General features: G+C 36.7%; 1 protein-coding gene across 1 annotated transcript in view; it reads right to left on the bottom strand.

Annotated features, from left to right (window-relative positions):
* LOC116172834 overlaps positions 1–1,632 on the bottom strand; it is a 4,701-nt gene extending 3,069 nt beyond the window's left edge. The window contains exons 1-2 of the mRNA XM_031490128.1: positions 1,016–1,632; positions 379–955 (exon numbers count right to left, since the gene is read on the bottom strand). Of these exons, the coding sequence (XP_031345988.1) occupies positions 379–955; positions 1,016–1,299 (861 nt within the window). The 5' untranslated portion in view covers positions 1,300–1,632. The remainder of the gene's footprint in view (positions 1–378; positions 956–1,015) is intronic.
* Positions 1,633–21,750: the final 20,118 nt, after the last annotated feature.

The raw sequence follows: 21,750 nt of genomic DNA, 5'->3' as shown, positions 1-21,750 counted from the left end.
ATAATTTTTTCGTCATCCCATACTGTTATTTCAATTTAACTCAACTCATTTGACAAATGAAATATCATTCATAACGGACGGCGTCCGTTAAAAAATAACGGACGCATATGCGGCCGTTAAGAAATAATGCTTTTATTGAAATACAAACAACTACTTATTATAATGAATATGAAAATTAAAGTGACAGTTATTATTGCAAGAAATCTGTAGTCCATCGTAGGAAACTTGAGGACCACTATCACCTGTTGATGTTACACTTGATGAAGAAGCTGTGGCTATGGATGTTGTAATTTCAGAGTTTCCATTGGACCTTTGAAATAGTTGTTTGGTGATTTTTAATCGCTTCGAAACAGAATTTTCAATATACGATTCCGCTACCGCAGATGAATCCCAGCCTCCAAGTTCCTTCACTGCTAGGAGATCGCCGCCATTTTCTGCAAGCATGGTAGCGGATGACCTCCGAAACGAATGGCCCGTGTATAAATCTGGGTTTTTTAATTTTAAGAACTTAGCAATTTTCCTGGGAACACCCCCAATGGTATGAATGCCCACAACCTGCCTAACACACTTTTCTTTGCGGTAGGCAATGAAAAATCGCCGAGTTTCTAAATTTTGAGGACGTAATTCCGCGTATTTTTTGTATAACTGATACGCATTGAAGGGAAGTCCTTCTTTCGGAATTAGAAACACTCTGCTTTTCTTATTTTTTGTGATCCGCAATGTAACTATTACGTTTTTGTTGGTGTCTTCAAAGTCCTCCACGTTCAACTTCAAAAGCTCATCACCCCTACAAGCGCCAAATATTCCACATATTAAGATGACTTTTTCTAGGAGCCATACACCATCATCAGCTTCCAATAAAAATGTCATGACTTGCTCTTCAGACAAAATGTTAGACTTTTTTGGTCTGTAACCTTCAGACTTTCTTTTCAAAAAGGCGAATAATTTTCCGAATCTGTAATGTAATAAACATCCCCAATACACAATAAATACACTACATGAATAAATTACCAACCTTGAAATGTCAATGTTGTCATATACCTTCAAAGTGAGTTTCAACATTGAAACTTTTGTCCATAATGAATTGGGCGAGTACATTTCCGATTTTCCCTTTACGTACGCTAATAACACGTCTTCATTTACTAAATTGATCCTCTTAATCTTAAGCCATTCCTTGAAATCTTCGTATTCTTTTTGATATCGCTCCCTGGTCTTTTCTGGTAGCAAATCGACACTTGCAGCCATGGAGTCTGCTAATACGTCTGGAGGAATATTGATATTTCCTTCAATTACGTCCATATTTTTGGAAAACCGTCGTAGAGCTTCTCAGCACGCGTTTTTAACGAATTGTTTATTTTTCAGTAGTTGCGTCCATGACAACCGCTAACATGTGACCATAAGCATACCATGATCAAGATAATTATTATATTTAAGTATTGCGAAAAGATGGATCTTTATGAAGTCGAAATATATAATTTCCACATAATGGGATGACGAAAAATCTTGAACGACACACGGCCGATACGCAAATAACGGACTTGGTTGAATATAAACCTCGGCTGACGCCTCGGTTTACAAACTTCAACCACGTCCGTTATTTGCTACATATCGGCCTTATGACGTTAATAACTATAACAGTAAGCACTCGCTTCCAGACAAGCGTAACTGAAACTGTAGGTATTGTACTTGAATACTGACTTCTTATTGCACATTCTATCATTGTTTTACATGAATAAACAACGATGCTACTAAACTGTTTGTCCGTGAAGACAACCCGTAAATTAAAACAATTTTATTTAAATAATTTTTAATTCCACAAATAGCACCATCGTAGTATGCGACAACCAAGTGCAGGGATATTTCGACTTTTGACTGTTTAATCCTAAAATTTTTTTAATTTAATGCAGCGTGCTATGACTATGTTACAGAAGTCAATTTTGAGTCTTGGTAAAATCCGTTTGACCGACCGCCTTTTATTTTTTACAGCCCTTGCACGTTAAATTAAATATATTGTTGTATGTACTGTGTTGTATGCTACACTCCCCACAAAATGCCTGTCCAACTAGCTCAAAAAAAAAACTTTAAATTAACAATGTTGTAATCTCGGCTCATACAAAGAAAAATCGCAATATAATTGGGAGACTCGGTAGTCTCGATCGGCAGGGTTCGAATAAACACAATTAATTGATGGACTATGACTAAATTTTATTCCGAAATACATGAAAAGGACGATAAACAAAATTCCTGAAACAAAAAGAAACTTGTTTGGACAAAATACCCCACACTCAAACGTTCGACAAAGGAAATCAGAACATCTTAAAATTACTTACCTATGGTTTTTTTTCTCTTTTAATACTAAAAATCTAGTCGTTCAACGGTTTGCAATAAACAAGTCGCCTTTAACTCCAGACATAAGAACTTTTCTTTAGGACACACGGTGCACTAAAACTGCTTCACTTACTTCAACTGGCGTAACTAATAAGGACAACGAATAACACGCGTCGAACTTCTCACAACTCAATTAACTTTCTTCTGTACAGAAATATTATGAAAATTGTGTCCTTCAATCAATCAAATAGCACGGAATGCTCGAATAAAAATAGCGTTAAGAAACCTACGCTTTCCAACCGTCGCGAATCAGCTAGCTTGCAGTCTCCTGCGTGCAGTATTTAACGAAACACCACTCCCATAAATAATAAAATACATCTCCTCCTGGTTTCCCAACATCGAAGGAACGCGCTTGAAGTCTCCTCTTCTTTGTTTATACTAAAATAATGTGTACAAGACGTTGTTTACAACAATATATAGGGTGTCCCGAAATATGATGTACATACAGAATAGGGCAATTCTTTGGCTTATTTTATGACATCAAACGCTTCGTTACTGACCTATAGGGTTTAAGGGTTGTTTATACATTATTTAAACATAATCTATCATAGAAATAAAAATGTTCACTGTATTACGAAATTTACAACCCCCGTACTCTAAGTATGCTGTAAGAGATTGTTTTAATTTCACTAAATTAAAAAAAAACTTATTTATAGGAATATTTTTTTAAATTTATTTATTAATTTATTTGCCCAACAGATAATAATCCAATTACAGGACAAAAGGCACAAATGTCCCTAAGCATAACAATAACAACCCCAATACATAACAAAAAACAAAAAAAAACAAAATACATTAATAAAGGTAAGCATATATAGGTACAGCAAATTCTGTGGAGTGTGATGAATATGCCCATGTCACATACACATAATATTCTCATTTAAACCGACAATCCAATTTAAAAAAGAGTAAAATCCAAAACTACCAAATGAGTTGAAACATAATTATTTTGATACAATTTTGCTCCCTTCAGCCAATCTACAGAAATAGATTCTTGAAAGAATATCTCCGATTACTTTCAATAAATTTAATGCAAGAACCGATCGTTATTTATTGCACAAATCAAAAATTTACGTTACCGTAATTATCGTGTTTTCTGAAATCGACGATTTCCCTATGATAGAAAACAACACGATTTTTCTGGAAAGGATAGTGCCTCTTAGGAAACGACAGGAACGGACGGACGGACTCTGGCGTCAGCAAGCGAAAATCTCGCGCCTGGCGCCACGGTCTGACGGGTGGGTCTCGGTATTTTCGGATAAACGCAACCGGAGAAACGGCATATGCTGGTCGACTTTCCAAATATACGGTGTGGTCATAACTTCAAGTATAAACTTTAGAGTGGAAAACGAGTGCTTCGTTACAAAAGCTTCTTGGTATGTTCTCCATAACATCAATCATCACCTAAAATGATTTTTTAATCCTAAATGCATCACGTGATTTTGCTACGTCCAAATTTGTTAAATGCTTGTCTCTCTCCTCTGCTTTCATCGAAGCTTGTGTCAAACTATGATCTTTGATCACATGAAATGTAAACTGTAAAACTGTAACTCTAAAATTGTACCACGCTATAAGGAAATTAAATTGCCCTATTTTTTCGAATGAAAGAGCTAATACAATTTCACTGTACCGATGCAGAATTCACTTTGATTAGAAGATTAAATCTACATTCACGCTTTAAACGAGCTCCCTTTGAAAACGTAACAAAGACCAAATTTGTTGCTCATTGTAGTTTTCGTTTCGTATAAAGTAACTGTTTGAAATTAGTGGATCAAAAAGAGAATACGAAAGGACGATGTTATCATCATTACATCCATTTAACGCTTCAGCCGGTTCAGTGTCGTTTTTCCTGGCAATTTGACTGGCAAAAAAAATGGCACGCTTCGTCAAATTTTATACTCGACGAATTAATAACTTCATCAACTTGCAGCAGGCGCCTAATTAATGAACTATCTACACTTAGGACACTAGCAAACTTAATTAAAATTTATTTGTTGGATTAACACAATAAGACGTAAGATGCGGGCCACGTTGAATGAAATTCAATGAGAAGTGACAATGACGAATGGTTATTGGAAGGCATTGTGCTAAATAAGTTCTGCCGTATCACTCGGGTAGCAAATTAAATTAATGCTACCGTGATGAGTGTAGTAGTTCAATCAATGGCAGTTCGATTTTCGAACAAAGCGGCGAAGTGCCTTTTTAGGGGAGGATATCAATTGTTAGATAATCAGGTTGGTAAGCTATTACCTACTTACTTCAGTCTTCATTAGTCGACGACGGTAATTGTATAATTGAGTTCGGAACTAATTTGAGAAAAGCAGAAAATTCCTAAACTGTAAGTATTCAATTAGGCTTAAATAATTAAGACAAAATGGTCTGGAATTTCTAATCCACTCTTCTTCTTTGTGTTTTTATGAGAGGTTGTATAAAACTATGCTGTTTATGTGACGGGTTCTGGAAAGAAGCCCGTTCGTTGAGCTCCGTTACATATTATAATTTGTGGTTTTTTTCCGGAAGTAGTCGCTGGATACTGGCCACTTTATAGGAAAAGATTAGTAGATAATTGCAGTGTTTACTGATAAAGAAACCTTTTGATAAATAAATAATGACAGGAATAGAGCCCCTAGCAACATATATCTGAGAAGCCAGTTGGGGGTGGGTACAGCAGCACAAAAATGTTCAGACGATTGCCAGGGTACGTCCACTTCAGGCTTGCTGCAGTTTCAGTGATGTGACTGCACAACTTCAAAAACGCAGATAGTGAAAAAACGGCGTAGGCTGGTAGGTATATAATGGTTATTTATTATATAAGGCGATAAAGGAATCTTTTCATTGAGTGAAAGACTTTCACAGTTTCCTTTTTATCGTCATGCATAATACAAAACTTTTGTAGCAGAAGTCATATAAATCATTGTACAGCTTCTGACAATTCTGAATTTAATTTAGACGTGAAAAATAGCAAGCTTAGGTTATGCCGTCACGGTCGTTTCCATAGAAACAGAATTGTCATATTTTCTTAACGTCATTTTATATCCTGCTCCGCGTCCCATTTGAAATAAGAATGACAGCATGTGATTAGAATGCACAATCATATGTTTCACTTGCGGTTAAAGTGATCACTCTAACTACCCTTACGGTTAAAGAGCGGGCAAGTCTACTCATTCAAACCTATTAAAATATCAATTTAACATCTGCTATGAAATAAAGATAATTATATGTCCGCTATCGTTTACAACCCTCTTCATTTAAATTTTACTTCAAATTCCCGCTTCCTACCTAAGTGGCCACTCTTCTATTTAACTTAACCCTTTTTTGGTAATCCCCCGCACCACATCCGCTCAAAAAATAATCGAAACAATTTAGGGAATATAAACGAAATAGACTCCTTTGATTCCAGTGCCGTTTTCTCAAAATTCACTTCAGAATGTAGGTGGCCAGATCATTGGAAAAATTTAAGCACGTTTTCCAAAGTCTACGTCACGTCGAATTGGTCGGAAACGGATTTTTCCATTGTGACAAGGATACAGGGTGTAATTTAAAAAAACCCGTAAGCTGAAGCGTTTACGGTTTTTGCCAGGATCCACTGAATCCCAAATCGTATATAAAATATTAAAAAGTACCGTGCGTTTAATAATCAATTTAATCACTAATGGAAGAGTTTTGATGAGTTACTTAATTGCCACGTATACGTAAAATTAGTTGAAATTTATTATGTATACTTATTTTTAGTTTTTCTTAAATTTTAATTTTGGTCCGTCAGAAAGTCCAAAATAAGATTTGAACCAAGGTCAGAGCATACTGATTCTAAATGTCAAGGCCGTCCAAAATCGGTCCATGCATTAGGGCACAAAACGCAAAAAACGAGTTAAGCACATGTACGGAAAGAAGAAAAAATAACGAATTTTTTCGTATATAAATCAAAATTTTCTTTGTACAGTGAAAGTAATAATAAATTATCAAACGTTTCCAATTACATTGGGTTTTACGGAAGAATTAAACTTCAAACGCGATTATCTCAGTTCGATATCCCTAAAAATGCAACTTTTGCGTTTACATCGTATTATTTAATAAACGGAAGCCTATATCAAAAAGTTTTACTCTTAAAAAAAGTTTCGCTTATCGTTTATCTTTACATTGCACTGAGAATTATAATTTTATGTGCAATAGTAACCAAAATATGTAATTAAAAGTAAAACAACGAACTTTTTACTCACTTACAAACGAAGCGCTTTCGCTCCGGTGAATACAATCCATCTCTACATTTCCCGTAGCTCCATTTCGCTCTTACTCATAGGTACGTTCTCGACACGGGTATACCAAAGCTTTGCCAATATAATTGATACAGATAATTATTAATTACATAAATCAATGAATGTGAAACTCAAAAAGAGACCAAACCATAATTTTAAGAAACATAAAAAAAATTGTAGATACAGAACATCGCCTTATACTTACAACCCCAGGTAACTTTTTAAATGTGTCATACTAAATGATATGCACTTAATAACAAAACAATAATACCCTAAACTAACACGTAGCAGTAATGTGATTTCTTTTCCTAGGTAAGTGCATTAAAAGAATGACAAATAGAAAAAATTTGATTCCATTTATTTACAACCTTTTCGTCAACTGAGCATTCAGAATCGCCGTGCTCTTAGATGTGATGTCAGTAGAATTTTGCACGATCTTTGGACCATGCTGGGGCATAACTTACCCTTTATACATTCAGTGAGAATTTAGAACAGTTAAATTGTTAGGAATTGGCCGCAATGTGATGAAAATGGGCAAAAGTTCGCTTTTTCTACTAATATAAGTACTATTCATTGTGGGGGGCAATTTTGGACAGGGTGCCATATTTTGATTTAAAAACACACCCTTAAACAGTGAGTATTCTGTTGGTGGCAACTTATGGCTAACTTTTGTCCATTTTCATCACATTGCGGCCAATTCCTAACAATTTAACTGTTCTAAATTCTCACTGAATGTATAAAGGGTAAGTTATGCCCCAGCATGGTCCAAAGATCGTGCAAAATTCTACTGACATCACATCTAAGAGCACGGCGATTCTGAATGCTCAGTTGACGAAAAGGTTGTAAATAAATGGAATCAAATTTTTTCTATTTGTCATTCTTTTAATGCACTTACCTAGGAAAAGAAATCACATTACTGCTACGTGTTAGTTTAGGGTATTATTGTTTTGTTATTAAGTGCATATCATTTAGTATGACACATTTAAAAAGTTACCTGGGGTTGTAAGTATAAGGCGATGTTCTGTATCTACAATTTTTTTTATGTTTCTTAAAATTATGGTTTGGTCTCTTTTTGAGTTTCACATTCATTGATTTATGTAATTAATAATTATCTGTATCAATTATATTGGCAAAGCTTTGGTATACCCGTGTCGAGAACGTACCTATGAGTAAGAGCGAAATGGAGCTACGGGAAATGTAGAGATGGATTGTATTCACCGGAGCGAAAGCGCTTCGTTTGTAAGTGAGTAAAAGTTCGTTGTTTTACTTTTAATTACATATTTTGGTTACTATTGCACATAAAATTATAATTCTCAGTGCAATGTAAAGATAAACGATGAGCGAAACTTTTTTTAAGAGTAAAACTTTTTGATATAGGCTTCCGTTTATTAAATAATACGATGTAAACGCAAAAGTTGCTCAAAATTTGTCAAATTTTTAGGGATATCGAACTGAGATAATCGCGTTTGAAGTTTAATTCTTCCGTAAGACCCAATGTAATTGAAAACGTTTGATAATTTATTATTACTTTCACTGTACAAAGAAAATTTTGATTTATATACCAAAAAATTCGTTATTTTTTCGTCTTTCCGTACATGTGCTTAACTCGTTTTTCGCGTTTTGTGCCCTAATGCATGGACCGATTTTGGACGACCTTGACATTTAGAATCAGTATATGATGACCTTTCATTTTTTGTGAATTTCAGCTTGTGACACCAAAACCCCCACGGAAGTCATTTCTAGACGACTTTCTTTGCAACGAGCACTCTACTATGTTAAAGTCACAAACTTTCGGCGTGATCGGCTGCATCGTTCAAGCAACGCAAATTTTCGTCGTTTTTGTCGCTGCAAATCATCGCCTTCGTCGTTTAATCAACCAACAATCTACGTTATCGCTGCCGCAAAAAGGAACCAACGGGCTCTTGTCGCCATCGCTTATCGCTTTCGTTTGCTTAAAAAGCCTTCGTATATGAAGACCCACTTCAAGACAATAAGTTTCTATTGTTCGCTCCGTATTCACGCCGAAGATGTTTAGAATCAACTTACTTTATTTGTATTTTTAATCAATAAACACGTTAATTAGTGTCGATATCCTTCTTATACAAAAGCATAGCAAGCAATTATGGTCCACAAAAAATATCGAGGTTTCGCTTTACATGCAACACCCAGAGAATGTTGAAGGTGGCAAAGCACAATTTTGAGCGGGGACTAGATCCTGCGTGTCCTTTTAAGCTCGTGCTGTTCTCTAACTTTTTGTGGCGTTTCGAAAGTGGAACCGTTTTTAGGTGCGCGATGGTGTTTACAGAATTACGCGCAAAGCACACAAAAATGCTAATTTATCTTATTCAATGATTTTGTTAAACAATGTTTACATAACTAAAGTGCCCCATTCGAATTATTCTCATACAGAGTTGTGTAATTCAATTTAAGAACATGGCAAATATGTATATGTCCTTTAAGTATTAAGTCAAAGGTAGGGAGTTGACAATTTGCTTTGCTTTAATAATATTCTCCATCCATTAGAAAAACTAATGCTGGGACAACAAAGAATAAAGTAAAACGCCAAATAATTAAATCTTTTAAACTAAGAAGCAGAATGATATCATCTTGGTCCTTCTCCATTATAATTATAACTTATTTATTGGCGTCGCGACGTATAATAAATTTATCTTAGGATCGTACTTCAAAAGAGCGAAGTTTGTAATTAAAAGTTTGCGTCTCTCGGGGCTGCTAATTTATTCGAGTGAGAAGAATCTATTATCATATCATACACAAGCTCGAGCTTTGAGCTCTTCTCTATCGCGCAATTCACTCCGAACAACCCCCCTTAGCTAAATGTAAACTTATTCCGCAGAGACAAAAATAACGTTTCCACTCAATTTGCATACGTAATAATTTTTTAAGATATAATCGGACTGTGCATTCGACAGAAACAAGGATATACTTTTTTTGCGAGAAAAAGGCGACGAAGTATAATGCGAAGATACACCTGCAGGAATATTTAATTACACGCAAGTGGATGGGCGCACGTGAGAATTCATTAAGCAAGTAACAAGTTTGGTGTTATAAAAGAAATGAAAAAATGATGACCATTAAAAGGGGATTTTCAAGGTTCTCCGAAAGAATTAAAATGAGTTTTGTTAAATTTAAATCGGATTAAAGGTAACAATTCAGTTCAGTTAGAGCTTCTAAGCCCTTAAAACAAACAAATTCTTGCATAATGTCGTCCTACCTAGATTTAGGAATGTATGATACATAGCATAGTTAAAATGTGCCTGCGATTAATATAGAGTCTAGGCGCCACTTAGTGGATCAATATACTGCACAAAAAATGTAATGAGACTGTACATGTTCGAAAAAGCTAGTGTGATCATTTTTTCGAAATAAAGCACTGAGGCGAAGGACCAAGTTTGGTTCCATAACTTTTCTCCCGATTTTCGAATGGGAAAAAGTTCAATATGGTGACCAATCACACAATGAGCAATCAGTGCACAACACTTGAACAACATAGGGGAAGGCTTCCGGATGAACAAGAGGACGGACGGACGGACAGACAATATGACCTCATAAAGTAGAGGTAGGTAAGCTTAATAATATAAGCATGCCGCATTTGCGGAGAGTTGTTTAAGTTGTGGTGATTCTAAGAACACATGAAATTTTGAGGTGAGGAGGAAGACAAAGTGGTGAGTTCTTGACACAGTTGCGGTATGTTTTGCAAGAACGATGTAGGCAGTGCCGTTCCGTAGAACGTCCCGGCCTGGTCATGCAATCATAATACCCGGCCCAAAAAATTGAAAATACTCATACGCATATTTACAAAAAAAATATACCACCGACCCGGGCCCGTAGATCTTAGAAAGAAAACTGAGGTTGAGTTAGCATTAATTAGCGTTTAGAAAGCAGGTAGAGTGGGTAAAGTTAAAGATAGGATGGCTTGCAGCCTTGCACTTGCGTTGTGCAGTGAGAACAATGGTAGATTTGTCGGTGACTCCAAAAAACATTTTACCTCAGTCAGACTGAATAACAGACTATAAAGTGCCTCGTTTATTATTTTTTCGTATGTGTTTCCCGGCCCTGCATTGTCCCGGCCCGGTCAACCACTGTCCTTTCATGACCTCGACGGGACGGTACTGGATGTAGGTATATAATAGGACACTAGGAAACGGATGACGTCTTCATCTTCGTGAAACGGTCGACTCAATTCACGAATTCTTACAGGAACTGAAGATGAAATTTCTATGAAATTTGATATAAGCTGGTAGCGAGTGAATAGAGGACTCCGGGTCTCACTTGGCAACTGACCTCTTCCAAGCCGGAACCCCTTTGTACTCGTAGAGGCGCTTAATTCTACTTTTCACAATAAGGATCAGAGGAATCGCACTCGCGCTGCACTATATCTAATATGGCGTAATAGCAATGCTAATATCTGACACTGACAATCGTATACTAAAACTGTAATTGATACTCAAAAAGAATCAATAATTCGAATGACTACATATTAAATACCCGCTTTAGTGTAAATGGTTTATTGCTCTTTTAACTAATTATGCAAAATTCACGTTAGTTTGACAACACTAACAACTGTTTACTAATGTATCTATGATTCAGCTACTCAATACACAACACTCCTCCCCTTCTAGTAGACACCACGAAATCTCGAAAACGACTGGGCATTCCGGCGTTCCTTTGTGGTCTTTGCATACCGGTTGTTACTGTCATATTTTCTTTTGTATCTCCTAATGCTGTCTCTACTGGTTCCTCCTCCTGAAGTCTGTTGTCATCAGTACGTAGATTGTCCGTTATGATTTCATCGGTCTCTGATGGTCCATTCATAACGTTTCTACGTAGATGGTCTACATGTCGCTTCTGTGTTTTTCCAATTTCATCCACCGTTTCGTAAGTCACTGGACCCAACTGCCTCACTATCTTCTCAGGTTGCCATCTTGAACCTTCCCCTCCACCGAATTTTCGGGCCATCACAGATGCTGACTGTTCAAACACTCTGGTACTTTTAGATCCAGCTTCCATCATCTTCTCCTGCGTTTCTCGCACTTTTTTTTGTAAAACTAGGCCGAAGCAGGTCAAGACAAGTGCGTATTTTTCTTTTGAACATTAATTCAGACGGTGATGCTCCTGTTGTGGTTGTAGGCGTAATATGTTGGGTTATCAAAAATCGAGCGATTTTTACTTCCCAATCTCCCGTACTCAGTTTCTTTAAAGTTCTTTTGGTTTCTTGTACCATTCTTTCCGCTTGGCCATTTGACGCTGGGTGGTATGGTGAAACTCGAGTATGTCGGATTCCATTCTTCTTAGCCCAACATTCGAACTCTTCTGACGTAAACGAACTTCCATTGTCACTTACAATTACCTCTGGAATTCCATGAGTTGCGAAAATTCCACGTAATGCTTGAATGGTGCATTTAGATGATGTAGACGGAACTCTTTTTACCTCTAACCATTTACTATAAGAGTCAACAATAATTAAAAATTGTTGTCCACAAAATGGTCCTGCGTGGTCTATATGTATTCGACTCCAAGGAATCTCACTCCATTCCCATGGGTGTATAGCTGCTTTAGCAGGCATCTTCATTTGTAATTGGCACTCTTGGCATTGTCTTACAGCACTTTCAATGGCTTGATCTATTGACGGCCACCAAACATAGGATCTTGCCAGTGCCTTCATTCTTACTACTCCTATGTGTGCCCCATGAAGAACTCTCAGCACTCGTTCCTGGATTTTCGGCGGAATCACTACTCTCGTACCCCATAGTATGCAATTCTTGTAAATTGATAACTCATTCTTTCTAACCTTGAAAGGACGTACTTCATCTTCCGCTAATCCCTCTTCCAACTTATTCGGCCAGCCCAATTGTATAAACTCCCGGATCCTGCTAAGAACTGGATCTCTTCCTGTTAATTCTGCAACTTTCTCGTCGTTTAAAGGTATTTCGGGCATATTCTCCATCATGAGTACTTCGCCAATATGTTCTACACCGCCGAGATCAACTTCTGTAGACAATGGTATGCGGCTCAGAGCATCCGCGTGACTTATGTCTTTACCTGGCCTATGTATTAGCGAATAATTATAATTACTAAGAAATAATGCCCAGCGCACTAATCTCGGAGATGACATCTGTGGAACCTGAATGTTCTCGCTCAATATTCCTAGAAGCGGCTTGTGGTCCGTAATGATGTCAAATTTCCGTCCATAGCAATAATTATGAAACTTTTTAACTCCCGCAATTATTGCCAGAGCTTCCTTGTCCAATTGGCTGTACCTGCGCTCTGTCTGGTTTAATGTTTTTGAATGAAACGCGATGGGAGCTTCCCTACCATCTTCTTCCACATGACTCAGTACTACTCCAATTGCCCAAGGAGAAGCATCGCACGAAAGTCTTAAAGTTTTCTTTGGGTCATAGTGAACCAGCAATTGTTCCGACGAGAGCAACTCCTTGACCTTTTCAAATGCTTGTTGGTGTCTTCTTGTCCACTTCCACGGAACGTTCTTGTCCAGAAGTCGATGCAAGCATTCAGCAACATTCGCTTTATTTTTTAGGAATCCGTGATAGAAATTTAACAATCCCAGAAATGATTGTAATTCCCGTTTGCAAGATGGTATAGGCGCATTTTTAATATCTTGAACTTTGTCAACCGTAGGACGTACTCCCTTTGCGTTGATGAAAAATCCCAAAAATTCAATGCCCGTAGTCCTAAAAACACATTTAGATTTCTTTAGTTTCAGTCCATCTTCTGCAAATCGGCGTAAAATTTCTTCGATCCTTTCACACAGTTCCTCATCGTTTTCCGCGGCAACCAAAATGTCATCGAAGTATGGAAAACATCCCGGAATTCCTGCCAAACGATTGTTAATGAAACGTTGAAAGATCTGCGGTGCCACCTTGATTCCGAAACAGAGTCTGTGGACCGTATAGGTACCTCTCTGAGTGATTATGGTCTGTAACTTTGCTGAATCCTCATCCACCTTTAATTGTTGATATGCCTGAGCCATATCCAATTTTGCGAATACCTTAGCTCCATTCAACGCAGTTAAGATTTCTTGAGTAGACGTCATCGGGTATGGATCATCCTGAAGAGCCCGATTAAGTGTACATTTATAGTCGGCACAAATCCTAATAGTTCCATCTCCCTTTACTACCGGCACTATTGGTGTCGTCCATGTAGGGTTATCACACGGTTTCAAAATCCCCTGTCCTATTAGTCTTTCAATTTCCGCATCAATTTTGGGCCGTAGTGCAAAAGCCACATTACGCGCCTTTAAACGAATGGGTCGTATTGAAGGATCTACTTGGAGATTTACCGGTAGCCCTCGAAAAGTACCGAGACTGTTATTGAACACCTCACTATACTTTTGTAAAACCTTCTCTAGTTTAATGTCCACCACCGATACAGAGTTCATTGACAGTCTGATACCTAACTCTGCGAACCAATTTCGTCCTAATAAACTAATGTTATCGCCCTTCGTCACTACTAATGGCAAATTCTTAACATGTTTATTAAATACTACGCTTTAGTGTAAATGGTTTATTGCTCTTTTAACTAATTATGCAAAATTCACGTTAGTTTGACAACACTAACAACTGTTTACTAATGTATCTATGATTCAGCTACTCAATACACAACACTACACTAGCAAAAGCAAAATTTTGATCGACAACGAATTGTCCGTACAAATTGGTGACGTCGTAACGACAGAGTAATGTACGGCAGATCAGAAGCAATTCAATAAGAGCAATAATCTACAAAAGGTTTCGTTAATACTTGCAGTTAAAATTCAAGAACATCTCCGAGTGTCAAAATTTTGAGGTAGGGCAGTAGTAATGTATCATGTGATTGGTTTTACATAAGATGGCGGTGTTAATTTCCCATAGGAACTTCCTTGTTGTGTAATAATGGGAAATCGAACATTCTGCGTAGGTTTTCACAAAGGATGTGGACGTAGGTAGTTGTATAGCAATGTTCTGTGAAGAAATAAATGTGGGTAAGAAGAAAAACTAAACAAAGAAAGGCCACTATAATGACACTTGTAAAATATATCCGCTAAAAGCGTTTCAATGAAGTAGGTAAAAGTGGTAAACACAAGAATAAGTAAGTAAGAATATTGAAATGAGAGTAAAAATAGAAAGGACTTTTAAATATATTTTAAAAAAATACGATCACTAAAACTACCCACAAGCACCTGTCCACCTAGCTCAATTAAACACCCGTACTGACAAAACCTTTACACATGATGTAATTATGGGTACGAAATAGAAAAATTTAATTTGAGAACTCTTGTCTGGGTCGTCATTTGGGCTCTATTGATCAAATATGCTGAAAGAATAGCAGACACTCAGGGCCAGAGTAATGCTTACACGCAGCAAGATATCGAATAACACAACAGACACATTAACAGATAGGTAACATAAAAACCAAACTGATGAAGCTTCGGAACTTCACTTTTTTGACTTCGCTCGATTTAGAGGACACTGACGTCGCTGTAATTACAATTATAGTAGACGCCCTTTGATGGCGGAAAACTCCCTTTAACTGATAACTTGAAGACCTTAACGAAAGGATCCTTTTCAGCGACAAATGCTCGATAACCACGTCACTCCGACTAAACTTCTGCATAAATGTGAAAACACGCCTTCGTCAAGTTTTATCGTGACGTAAAGAAAATTCTTTAAACACTCTCTAACTTTCTTCTACCAACTTTACAAGAGATATACTGTCTTTATAAATACATTCAAATACGGCAATACACCAAAACAAACGGCTACATTTCAAACGCCCACCATCACAGAACTTCCGATTAACCTCTTCCTCTTTTATGTAACCACTCTTCCCTTTCCTCAACTTCTGTCCTTATCTCAAAGTGTAATTAACGTACGCAGCGATAACAACACCTATCACAACGACCGGAGATAAAACTTTTACGAAAAGAATAAACTTAAATTTTAACACTTACTTTAGATTTACTATTAAATAAACAAAATACAAGGCATTTACTTAAACAAACCCGACAATTAACAATTCTGATACAAACAAAATCGACTTCGAAATAGAATGACAAGATCGGTTTAATCGACAGTACGCTTAATCTCAAAAAAACATCCATATTTGAAAGAAAATTGAAATGCACATACAGGGTGACCCATCATTACTGCAGGTGCCGATGTCAAATGGCGTTATTTTACATATGTATCTAATTATGATTATTATGAACAAGAATTGTTTTGTTTATTTACTGCCATCTATTTTTTATCTCTGTTAATGATAAAAAAATGCCATTAAATAAACAAAACAACTTTTGTTTGCACATTTTTTAGTTACACAATTATCTGAAAAGATATATGGAAGTTTTCATACTTTTGCATATTAACAAACTGTGCAATAAAACCACTCTTTAATGACCTCTTCAAGGTACATTGAGTTTTTGAAATTTTAATACGAAGAATACTTTACAAATAAACCCATAGGTAAGTGAAATTACAAAATTATAAGCTACAAACTATATGTCGATGCGCTTCCTCCCCCTTTTCAATAACCAATAAATACAAGACTTTTTTCCTCCATGTTTTCACACTCTTTTCAAATCTCCGTTACTGTAGTGATAAAATCAACCAACAGATGCGTTTGGTCAAGACCTTCTTTGTGAGTATCCACTTCCGACACCCTCTTTTCTGAACTGCGTCCGTTACTAGTGATCCACCAGGTCCAATGTACCGTTGGATACATCTCTCTCTTTCTCCGAATAAGTACCGATGTCTCTATTCGCGAGATAATTGTATTGACCCCATAACCAGATGCGTTTTGTCAAACTTTAACTTTTCTTTTTGTGGGTACCCACTTCCGACAGTCCGTTCTGGATATATTCGCATGTGAAGTCCGTCCCTCCAAAGAGGCACTCTGCTCCGTCATTTGATTTTCGGAAATGACATCAATATTTTATAAAATCGCTCCATAAATAAAAAGGTTAATTTCTGCACATGCGCACATTCCCAAATGCATTTCATAGTATGCCCACTAGATTCAAGTATAATTATGTAGTTTCGTTAACATATCTTATAGTAAATAAGAAAGTTAGGATGCACTTGTGCAGAAACGGAAACTTATTCGACATCTTCTTTTCTTTTCGTCCGCCCTACGTGTTGAAACCTATTAAATAAAAAAAAAATGCTACAATGCTTGAGTGCTGAGATCTCAAACCGTCAGACTTAAGTTCTGTTTTTCAGGACAAATGCGATAAAAAAATTGTTCTTTGATTATGAACCACAAGCCATAAAATTTTGGCGTCTTAAGCCCCCCCCCCTCCCCCCCTCCATTAATTATTGCCTTTTCTGAGATTGCCTGTTTTTGAAAGTAAAACGTGTATAAATTTTATATGAGACAACCAATTCATCTCAATCTCAATTCCTTTGATACCAAGCAAACTTTTGGAAATGGCGGGGGGGGGGGGGATACACGTTCTACCTTTCATGGTATTCTAATGAAAGGTCCCATCGACATGAATTTATTTTCTTATCGAGATGAGTGACTGACGGTGGGTGGGGGGGGGGTGTGGGGGGAATGCATTTTATCTTTCATGGTTTCTAATGAAATGTCTCAACAAAAAACTGTTCTCTACCTACTACCGCCCATCTTTCTTACCCCTTATCAAAATGGGACGAGGGAGGGGGGGGGGGCTGATTTCATGCTTCATGGTACTCTTATGAAAGATCTCTATGAAAAGAATTAATTTCTACCAGTCACAATCCTTCTCCTGGACCCCTTATCGTGATCGGTTATAATTTTATATCCCAAGAGCGGATTGTCAGAGAAGGGTAAAGATTAAGACGTTAGGAATACTTTTGTTTCATAATCACCTTAATATTTGTTTGAATCAATTTTGCTTTATTGCCAATTTCAGAATGTGATACATATATTTTTTTAGATTAACGAGCACTTTCATAATAAAAAATGCAGGGCGGTATTAAAAAAAGTTGATGATTGCTCCAGAAAACCAAAACGTTGGACTTAATAAAGCCAGCTTGTAAGGGGAGGAAAAGTTTCAAGGAGAAAGTGTCAATTTTTGCAAGAAACTAAAAAGAAATTTATGAATTTCATTTTTTCGAGCATTTTTTTCCGGTTAGTATTTCAGAATCCATTTTCTAATCAGTAACCGGCGTTAAGTATCCCTTCCGGTTTCCGAGATCGCAACGGTCCCTTCCGAATTTGGGTCACCATGTACATCGCGGTTTCGCGTGGAGCAGGTTTTCACATAGATTAATAAAACATTGGGATCTGTGCTATTTAATTATGGAAGAATTGGATTTTTGTCTAAAACATGTAACTTTATATAAATGAAAGTGGAATTTTATAACGTGATTTATCATTTTTTAGTTGATAGGTGATTATTTTTTAAATTGAGAGCTCAATGATGGAATTACTCTCTTATGGACAATAATTATCGTAGTCGCAATCGCAAGACGAGGGTAGAAAAAATCGCTTACATAAAGTGAAACAGTCATGGGAATTAAACGCGGGACATCGTGACCAAATTCTCCACTTGTTCCAGATATGTTAATCAGTTTATCTCCCTAATGTCTTTCTCGGGAAGGCGAAACTTGCGTAACTCTCAGAACGAGTACATAGACCTCCCCGACAAACATTTAGGTCATCTCTTGTTCGTTTTTAAGTCACTTGGTGCATTCGCGACCGAAGGACCCTGACCTAAAAACGGATTCACTTAATCGCAGCACGTATATCGATTTTTTAATAACCCCTTTGACTTCGAGATTTCGCAGTTGAGACGTTTCAAGCCGACCGCAAGAGAGTTGCAAAGGCCACGTTCTGTTCGCGCTAAGAAGGAAGAGCGGCGAGTCAGTGACTTTCTAGCATCTGCGAGTCGTACTCGCAATAATTGGAACAACCCCTTTCGCACGGTTTCGACGATTCGGCGATATCCCAGAGACCTTCGCGAAGTGTTAAACCCCTAATTTACGAGAGGTTAACGCGTTTGCGATCGACAGAAAATATCGTCTAACGTATCCGGAATTCCGCATAGACGTCTCGTGTTCTTTGTGTATGCCGAGCTGCAGTATGTGATCGCTATTCCTGGAATTCGCTCTTCATTTTCATGTGTATGTATAACAATTTTATCTTAAAATACACACACCACCGCACGGTTAACGTCAAACGTCGAAACGTTTAACCTCTTCTAAATTACCTTTTGAGATTACTTTGGTTTAGTTAGAAATTGGAATGTAAACACACTTCGAGTCGAGTGGAAGAGCACTGAAATTTCCCAAGACGATGAAACTTGTGAAGTAGGTACACGCTAACATTCCATTGTGGTGAACACTTAATAGATGTCAGACAAGATATTCTAATTCAACCGCAACTGAAACGGGAGCTTTTAAAGTAAATAAACAAGAAACTTTTACACGCACCGCTTCGTCTTGTGCCATTGGAAAATTAAAACAATTTGTTTTTATCGCGTTACGAGCTGCCGATCAATTTGTAACACTCATTACGTAAAAACTACATCGTTTTTATCACATTTTATGATTTACGATATTGTAAATAGTCGGTCGCTTCCTGTCGGCGAAACGCGATACAATACAAGCGGCGTTCTTTCTGGGTATATTTATTGCAGGGATATCAGAATTAATTGAATTTTCTGTCTGTTAGCTTTTCGTGGTGGTTGATTTGAGTGGAAAACGGAAAAGCGTCGTAATGAATCACATTCACGCCGGAGATTTTAATTTAGGTCTGACCACTTACGATCTGTTTGGCGGTTTGTTGATAATGGATCTGCGGTAGAGTGCCGCATTCACCACAAATCATGACACCCCAGAATCAGTCGTCTTGTATTTTTCTGCATATACATGCAGTCTTTATTCTGAATAAAAACTCCCAATATTCAAGCGTATGATCCTAATGAAAGAATGAAGCCACCAGATCGAAAATGAAAATACTGAAAGGAATTAAACATGCATGGAGATGTACCGGGTGACCCAATAAGACTGTTCCTCGGCCATATCTCGGGAACCGTTCGTCGTATGAATTAGGGGTAAAAAAAATTATTGGGTAAATCGGTTATGACCTCGCTGGAAGATATTTTCAAGTTCTAGGCGTAACTGCCATCTTAAATTTTAAAATTGCATTTTCTTTAACCTCAAATATTGAGAAAATGAGATTAATTAATTAAATAATCAAAATGCTTAAATTGTACCGGAAATACGTAAAAAGTAAATTTAAGATACAAGTTTATTAATTAATTAATCTCATTTTCCCAATATTTGAGCTTAGGAACCAGAGACTTGTTATACCTAGACCGCGCATAGCTCAAGTTGAATGTTGTCAACATGGTAGGCCACCCACCGAACTCATACAGGCAAGAACTTTCGCGCTCCAATCTTCACTATTTGTTTTTGCTGGGATTATATCACTGAACTGGGCTAGTTTTTCAGTATTTTTTAAAATTTCGTTGCTGAATCGAAAGCGCACACTTTCTAGACACATACTGTTCTTAGAAAAGTTTATAAACGGTAATAATGAAATAAATGTAATCTAGTATAAATTTTCGTATAAGGTATTTTTTTACCGGATAGTTTACATCTAGGTATAGTTTGTATAATGGAATGGAAAAAGCAGAAAAGCACAAGAATATTTTGAGAAACAATCTTTGCGATAGTGTAAGAGAGATATGAATTTGTTTAGTCGGCATCTTTGTTGTACGTCGCGCAGAAATCTCCACGGATGTAATTTGTTTTTGGCACTTCAAGATCATATCATCATCATGTATATCATAATTATGTCCTGCAGGCTGCAGTGAATATGAAGGTATTCTTTACAATACGTATTCATTACGAAAATAAGAAAATAAACGAAGTAGATGTGAGAATTAGACATTTATACAACAAATGAGTATTGTTTAAAAGTCAATTCATTACGAAAATAAGAAAATAAACGAAGTAGATGTGAGAATTAGACATTTATACAACAAATGAGTATTGTTTAAAAGTCAATAAACATTTTTATGTCGATAAGCACATTTCATTTTACCATTGAATAAAATTGTAATGCAATGATTCTAGTTATTTCGACTGGTTATATGTAGGATCTTGCTAAACTGGTTCGCGCTTTGCCATTACGAGTATGATGTGTTGCCTAAACATGTTGGCATCACTCTTTTATACGCGAGTGGCATTGTATGCGCGGTCTAGGTATAACAAGTCTCTGTTAGGAACGAGATTTTGGAAAACGATTTTCACTGGCTTCTTTGGATGTTATTTGGCTACTTTTTCATATAGAAAAAGTCATATCATTCCATTTGATTTTTTTAGGATTTTGAGTCATAGTGTCAAACCTAGCCCCCTGGCGGAGAAGGATTCAACTAAATTAACTATATTTTGGCCGATTCTCATTGCCAAAGGAATGCTCTTTTTAACCATACCAAATTTGTTAAAACGCCCTCCCCATCTTTGTTTTTGAAATAACTGAGTTTTTGTTTTTACGGAGGTTCTCTTTTTTAAGTTTACTATGCGAAATTAAAAAAAATGTGATTTTAAAATTTAAGTTACTCTCTCTTTTGGTCATTTTTAGAACGGTTCTCGAGATATGGCCGAGGAACAGTCTTATTGGGTCACCCGGTACAATCCAATCAATATTTTTGTTTTGCCTAAACTCCTAAAGGTTTATTTGATCCGGTAATTAAAAAATAATGAATTCGTCAAACGGGGTGACTAGGTGAGTTTTCAATTATCGTTCTTAATATTTTTTTTTTGTACTATTTAAAATTAATTTTCAGAACTGTTAAACTTTCGCAAAAATTTATTCCGACTGCTAGCTCATGATGATTATTAATCTTATGTGTCTATGAGAAAAGTGGACCTTTTCTGTATATTTCAAAAATCATCCCTCCTGTGATTTAAATTTTACTTAAAATTCCTGTACTAAGATTGTACGCTTCCCACCTAAGTGGTCACTCTTCTACTTATTTAACTTAACACTTTTTGAATCAATAAATGATAATAGCTACTGCTTCAATTTGTAAACACAGTTCATAATCTAAAAATACGAGATTGAAACGTAACTAGTTGGTTGTTAAAATTCAACTGCCAAC

This window comes from Photinus pyralis, unplaced genomic scaffold, assembly GCF_008802855.1.
Source record: "Photinus pyralis isolate 1611_PpyrPB1 unplaced genomic scaffold, Ppyr1.3 Ppyr1.4_LG5, whole genome shotgun sequence".
NCBI lineage: Eukaryota > Metazoa > Arthropoda > Insecta > Coleoptera > Lampyridae > Photinus > Photinus pyralis.
Note: the sequence above shows the minus strand (reverse complement) of the source record. Positions and strands in the feature narration are given on the sequence as shown.